At 34.8% G+C, this 7,369-nt stretch overlaps 1 protein-coding gene across 1 annotated transcript; it reads left to right on the top strand.

The window, feature by feature from the left end:
- Nucleotides 1-2,948: 2,948 nt before the first annotated feature.
- On the top strand, nt 2,949-7,292 carry CBG11897 (the record flags this gene model as incomplete). Its single annotated transcript, XM_045242911.1, has 9 exons — nt 2,949-3,099; nt 3,534-3,713; nt 3,779-4,090; nt 4,215-4,465; nt 4,618-4,742; nt 4,791-4,883; nt 5,041-5,159; nt 5,490-5,543; nt 5,773-7,292. The coding sequence occupies 9 exons, from the start codon at nt 2,949-2,951 to the stop codon at nt 7,290-7,292; spliced, it is 2,805 nt and encodes a 934-aa protein (XP_045094698.1).
- Nucleotides 7,293-7,369: the final 77 nt, after the last annotated feature.

Below are 7,369 nucleotides of genomic sequence, written 5' to 3'. Positions count from 1 at the left end.
ATCCGTGGCAATCTTTCATTATAACCCCCCACACCAAACCAATATGCACCCCCAAACGGAAACTTTGGAATACCACCCCGCGTGGGGGGTCAGATTGGAACGGATTACGGGAAACGGGGGTCATATTGAAATAATGAGGGGCTTATTTGAAATCTTAAAAATTTCTAGGTGGTCTTGTTTTCAAGGTATACGCCGATTTAGGGTGCTTATTTTTATTTGGAATCTTCAACATTTCTACCCGTTTTTGCCTAAGCCTATTTTTTTGTTGGGGACTGGCATTAAATAATTATTTCTCTAGTAGAATGACAAAAAATGTACGGTAATATAAACCAGAAATCAGGAAAAATTGAGAGAAAAGTAGAAAAAACGCGGAAATAAAGAAAACTAACAAAAAACCGGTGCAAAATCGATAAATAACAAATATTTTTCTATGCGTAATTTGGCTGCGTACGTTTGATCTTCAGGCAAAAAATCAGGAAAAACATTTTTTGAACCCCCCCCCCCACCCACCTTATGAAAGATGGTGGGTGGGGGTGTATTCCAAGATTTATGCCAGGGGTGTTATATTGGAATGTTTCGGGGGCTATACTGGAAAATATTCAAAGAAACTTCCAGTTTTCTGACATTTCTGCATTTTCGGACTTTCGGATATTCTGAATATTTGAATATATGGAAATCTTCCCTTTTTTTAAATATTTTTTCCTATATTTTTGATTTTGCTGTATTTCTAGAAAATCCAGAAACCATAAATTCGAAAACAAATAATTTAATTTTCAAAAAAATTCTAAAATTCAAAACTTTTTAATTACAATTTTGAAAATTTCGAAATCTTATCGAGCCATCTGACATTTGATAAACGATAGCGGATGAAATTGTGCTGAAGGATCATAAGTTTTCAGCAAGAAAAGGTTTTTTATTTTGAAAATTTTCGAAAATAACATTTTTTTTTTCAATTTTTTACCTAAAAATCGTTCCAGGCTCCCATGTGACAGTTTTTGCAGTTTTTTTCTTGTTATATTCTGTTTTTAATCGATGTTCGACATAAAATACCAGTATAATGGTATCCACGTATTTTTCGCTGCCTTGTCCGCAGTTGCGCGTCGCGCTGTTTGCGGACCTGGTCGTTGATAACTTTAGCGGTTTTTCGAATTTCGCACGCGAATATTCTAGTTTTGAAGAATTCGAGCTGTTTTTTTTTCAAATTGCGACCTAAATAAGATATTTTCCACCTCAAATTGTTCACTTCGCTAGCCTCATTTTCAAAAAAATCCGTTTTCGGATGCTCGAAAAATCGAATTTTTACGAAATTTCCATTTTTTCGCTTCAAATTTTGAATTTTCAGAATTTCTCTTATTAATATACGAATCCAAAAAAATCTTTAAAAAAATTTTTTCAGAGAAAATTCTCAAAAATTGAGTAATTCAATTGCAAGCGGCTCATCGTCATCGTCCCCAAACGCCTCCTCGACGTCTTCAAACGACGAAGATGCTATGAAAGAAAGTGAGTGTCGGTTCTAGAACGGTTCAGTCAATTTTGAGAAAACGACTTGAAATGGATGGAAATTAGCTAGAAATAGTATTAAAAATACGGAAAACCAGCCCGAAAACACAGAAAATCGGCAAAAAATTGTCGAAAAATAGCCCGAAACGCTGTACAATGAGCCGATATTTGACAAAATTCGTACGAAATCGGTAATTCAAAATAGCTGTAAAATTAGTGAAAGAAAAGCTCTGAATGACCTGAACAATCGTTAAAAACTGTCATGTTTGAATTTGGCGCCGAAAAATTGCCTAAAAATTAGTGTAATATTGAACAAATTTGACGATTTGATCTCTCACTGAAAAAACTGGAAATTCGACTGAAGCGACGAAGAAAGCTAATTAATTGAATTATTGCTTGATTATAACTTGTTTTTATTTCGAATTTCTGTTTGTGAGCCTTTCCGAAGACGAAAATAATACGGAGACTGCGAAACATCTGAAAATCGACACCGTCGTCGCTCTACTTAGATGAGCCTCTGAAATTACGGAATACTGTATTCCGGATACCATTTTTTGGCATCATAGCGCCTTTCTTACATGGAAATTTTTCCGGATTTTTACGGTGTTCATGTCCGGCAGGTAAAAAACGTAAAAAACCACTGTCGGCCACTTGAAAAAACGGTTGTCAGGCGCTGTGGCCTAGGTTTCTCACTGCGCGGGAATTCAAATCCTCGTCCCTCCTAGCAACTTTTTTTTGAAAATTTTTCGCTTTTAACGGCATTTTTCGGGGATGTTGGAAAAAACTGGCCGAAAATAACCCAACCCTAGCGGAAAAAGACTGCAAAACAAGCGAGAAAGGCTAGAAATAGTCGAAAAATCGGCTAGAAAAGAGTCAGGAAATAGTTAAATAGTTTTAAAAGGCTGAAAATGACTCAAAATTCCGTAGAAATAATAGAAAAAAACCCTTGAAAAACAAAAAATTTCAGAAAAAAAATAGTGAAAATGGCTGAAAATGACTCAAAAAACCTTAAGAATGACTGAAAAATTGACTTAAAATAGGTCTAAAATACGCTAAAAATCACGGCTAAAAATTTAGAAAATAAACCTTTTAAACCTAGAAAATCGACCGAAAAAGAAGCAAATTCATTTTCATAAGTTTTTTATTTCCAGAATTCGCCGACGTCTTGGGATGCTGAAATCAACCTGGAAATCCATTCAATCTCTCCACAAAGTGCTGCTGAAAAATCTGAAAATTCGACAGAAGCGACGAAGAGATATAATTATTTAATTTACTGCTCAATTATAATTTGTTTCTATTTCAAATTTCTGTGTAGCTGAAATCACAATAAACTTATATTTTTTCTTTAATTTTAAGGAATTTTTCTCAATTTTTCGGGTATTTTTCACCCGATTCTCATTTTTAACGAATATTTAGCTCTATTTTCTAAAATTTTAAATTTTTTTAGAATGAAGAAAAATTCTAAATCCAGAAAAGACGAAGATTTGGATATGGATTTGATACCAGAAACAGGACTTTATACAGTAGACGGATATCTTTTTTATCACACAACATCAAAAAGATTGACGAAAGCTCAAGTTCAAAGAGTTGAAGGAAATGGTAAGAAATTTTAGCCTAAATAATAGAAAATTTCAGTCATTTTCCAATTTTTTTTTCGAAAACTTGAATGAAAAATGTATTTGAAATTTACTAAATTTTGGAAAAAAAATCAACATTTTGAGTTTTGTTGTTAAAAATATTTTAAAAATTGGGAAATTTTTAGTGTGTTTGCTATTGACCTACAGGACTCTAGTCGGTCCGTCTGGTCATTTTACTTTTTTTTTTGTACAGGTCCCATTTCTTGCCAAATTATCTATCGATTTCCCCCCATGCATTGCAAATAAATATATTATTATTATTATTATTTTAAAGAAATTCCGAAACCTTTTTTCGAGTATTTCATCCGTTTTTAACAAAATGTAAAAATACAATTTTCTGAAATATTGCAAAAAAAGTCAGAATAGAATCGAATTAAAATAAAATTGCGTTTCTAGGAATCAATATTCAATCAGCCAGAAACTTCTCCCTCAACGAATCGGTGCAACTTTTCAAAAATTGGAAAAAGTATTGCGACGAAAACAATATTCCGGTTTTAAAAGCGTTGGAATACATGAAATCGAGAGACGCCCATTTTTTGAAACATCAAGAAGAAAGGAATTTTTGGGTGAAATTATGTAAGTTTTCAAGTTTTGTGAAACGAAAATTTAAAACAAATTTTAACCCCTCCGAAGCTTTCCAGGCCACGGACTACCGCATCGATCTGGCTACTGTATCAAAACGCGAGCAATAAAAATGATGACAGACAATTATCTGAAGACTTTCGATTGGGAAGCTTCTGATTACGCCGTACAAATTCAGCAACGTTTTTACAAAGTTTCGGCTCTCGGCGGAAAATCGCTGGAGAAAACTCAAAAACTGCTGGAGAGAGGTTACGGTGCTTCGCACATCGCTGAGGTTTTGAAAATTTCGGTGTCGAAAGCAACAAATATAACAGCGAAGTTAAGACTTGAGGAGAGAAGAGAAGATGGAGAAATGCTGAAAAATTTCTTCGGTAAGGAAAAATTTCTTCGGTTTCTTCGGTATTTTCGGAAATGAGAAAATAATAATATATTTCATCTGAAAACCTGAAAATTTTTGAGCAAAAATAATCGAAACTTCTCAATAAAAATTTCCAGAATCTTGTCTCTCGCTCGGTCTGGATGTCAAGGAAATCAAAAAATTCGTTTTGGGCGACAACGAATTCAAATTGTACGGTCTCGAAGAAAATGTCAAACTCGATGAACTCTGCTTTCGGATGAAGCTTCCAGTCAAACGATGCAAGGAGTTGCTGAAAATGGTGCTGAAAACTATTTTGGATAAATTTCAAAAATCACTAAATACGGATAAACTGGAGGCGGAGCTTGCGTGGAAATTGGCTATTGGAGAGGTAATTATTTTTATTTTTCAAGAATTTGCGTACTATTTTGTTTCTCCGCTTCGAGATATCCATTCATACACTTCGCATACACTTCTCTCTAACCGGAATAATATTTACATTGGAAAAAATTGAAGACAAATTTCTAAACATTCGATTTCCAGATTTCCACTACAAAACCACCAATAGAAGAGCACCAAATATTCAAAGCATTGGAAGTTTTTTGCCAACAAATTGAGCGAGACGATACGGCAACGTCCATGAAAGCAGCAAGAAAAGGAGAGAAGAAGTGAGGATTTTCAGATTATTGATTTTTCTATTTTGAAAAGTATTTCAGTTTGAAGACCGAAGGAATCACTGGATTTCAATGTGATCAGTCTTCTGAATACCAGCTCATTCACACCAAAATTTTCTACGAAATGATGATGTCGTAAGCAGTTTTTTCCTTTCGTTAGAAAATTTTTTAAAAATCGGACTATTTTCAGAATTTTTAAATTTTTTTAAAACTTTCGGACCACAATTTTTCAAAAATTTTGAAAAATTTCAAAAGTTAATTTTATTCAAAATTGTTTTTTCAACTTTTTCAGTTTGGAACAAAAATTCTTCAAAGATCTTCGCCATGAAAACCGATGTCAGCTCAAGCTACACTGCCTGCTTTGGGCATGGAAACGACTTGAGGTTTGGGAGAAGATCCACGTGGCGAAAGGTGAGATTTTTTCGAAAAGAAAGTTCTGGAAATCATTGAAATTAATGTAATCCAGTAATCATTTACAGTAATCCCTAAATTCAAAAACTACAGTAATCCTTGAAATCCTAAAATTTTAAAATTCAAAAAATTCGAAATTTTCTAAAAGTACGGAAATTTTTAAAATTTAAAAAACTACAGTAATTATTGAAATTCCGAAAGTTCGAAAATCAAAATTTCGACATCTAAAAAACTACAGTAATCCTTCATATTCAAAAACTACAGTACTCTATGAATTTCCAACGAATGTTTTTAAAATTGTCTTTTAAAAATTCCAAAAAAAAATTCCAGACAAAAATCGATACGAAGCCGTTCTGGAATTCGAGTTGGCAAATCCATTGGCGAGTGATTTAACAAAGAACTTTCTCAAAAACAAAAAGTGTGTCAATGGATCATGGTAAGAAGATTCATAAATAATTGAAAGTTCTGAAAAAAAATTGGAAAAAAAAATCTTTAATTTTTCTCATGAAAGTTTTTAAATCATCATCATTGATCATTTTTCATGAAAAAATATTGATTTTTTCTTTTGATTCAAAAAAAAATACAGTAACCTTTGAAATAAAGACATTTACAGTAATCCTTAAATCTCAAATTTCTCATTTTCAGGAATCCCGCATAACAACCATCAAACACCCCATCAAGCCACGTCATCTTCTGAAATCCGCCATCGAAGCCTACATCCTCTACAAGGACCGAAAATCCAGCGGAAATTTCAAATTTCCCGCCAAACTCCACCCGCTCATCGCCACCACGCCTTCAGGCATCATTCAGGAGACGTTATCAAAAATTTTGGATCCAGAAAATTCTGAATATTTATCACTGAAGAAGGCAAAAAAGAGAGTGGAAAACGCGTCGGGAATGAAGATTCTAGTGGAATTGACGTCGAATCAGAAGGCGATTCAGATGAAGGATTCTGAAGACGTGGAGGATTCAGAAGACGAAGAAGACGTTGACATCGAACGTCTTCTAAAATATTCTAGAAAAATTTCACGTGAAATAGACGAAAAGAGGAAAATAGAAATGGATGAGATACTGGAAAAAGCAGATCCCGAGAAAATTTGGTTAAAAATGTCTGAAAATTCGGAAAACTTGGAGATGAACGAAGACATGATGAAGAAGAAGACGTCGCTGAAGAAAATCGCCAAAAAGCAGAAGAAAAATGTGAGAAATCGATCGAAAAAATTGGTGGAGGCGTCAGATGATTCAGATCAAGATGGCGTGATCTGTTTAGAAGACACTTCAGAAGACGTGAAGAATAAAGATCCCGCGAAGTCCAAAAATAAAAAAAGGAAGGATCCAGAAGAGTTCCCAGAAGACATTTCAAATTCTGAATCCAAAAAATCTGAAAAAAGAAAACGTCGAAGTACAAAAGACGTGACGGATTCTGAATCCAAATTTACTAAAACGAAGAAGAAGAAGAAGACTTCTGATGACGTGCCAACTTCGGAAGACTTTCCGGGAGACGTGGCGGATTCTGAATGTGAAAAGTGGATAAAAGAGGAGTCAGTTGACGTGGCGGATTCTGAATGGACGAAAGTGACAAAAAAGAAGAAGGAGAATTCTGAAGACGTGCCAACTTCAGGAGACTTTCCAGACGTTGAGAATTCTGAATGTGAAAAATGGAAGAACGGGGATCCAGATGACGTGGCGGGTTCTGAATGGAAGGAGGCGACAAGAAAGAAACCGGAGAACTCTGAAGACGTAACCAAAACAGAGGACGTGAATGATCCAGAAGACAATTCAGAAGACATGGAAGTTGCAAAATCGGCAAAGTCAAAAAAGAAGAAAAAGAAGGATTCAGGTGACGTGAAGTCGGCGAAGAAAACTCCAGAAGCTTCCTCAGAAGACGTGGTGGATGCTGAATTAGCGAATTTGAAAAGAAAGAAGAAGAATTCTGACGACGTGGCAGAAGACATTCCAGAAGATGTGGGGGATTCAGAATTCAGGAAGTCCAAAAAACGAAAACGCCGAAGTTCAGAAGACGTTACCGTGACAAAGACGGATGAAATAAATTTAGTGAGTTTACTAATTTTAATTTATCACTCTCAAAAAATCGGATTTGCATCAATCACGGCGGTAAAAGCAGACACATGAATTTGAATTTAGACTTCACGTTTTCTTTAGGCGCGAGCGATTTGGGTTTCTAGGCCACCCAGCTAGATAGCTAGGTC

This window comes from Caenorhabditis briggsae, assembly GCF_000004555.2.
Source record: "Caenorhabditis briggsae complete genome, chrI, whole genome shotgun sequence".
Lineage (NCBI taxonomy): Eukaryota > Metazoa > Nematoda > Chromadorea > Rhabditida > Rhabditidae > Caenorhabditis > Caenorhabditis briggsae.
Note: the sequence above shows the minus strand (reverse complement) of the source record. Positions and strands in the feature narration are given on the sequence as shown.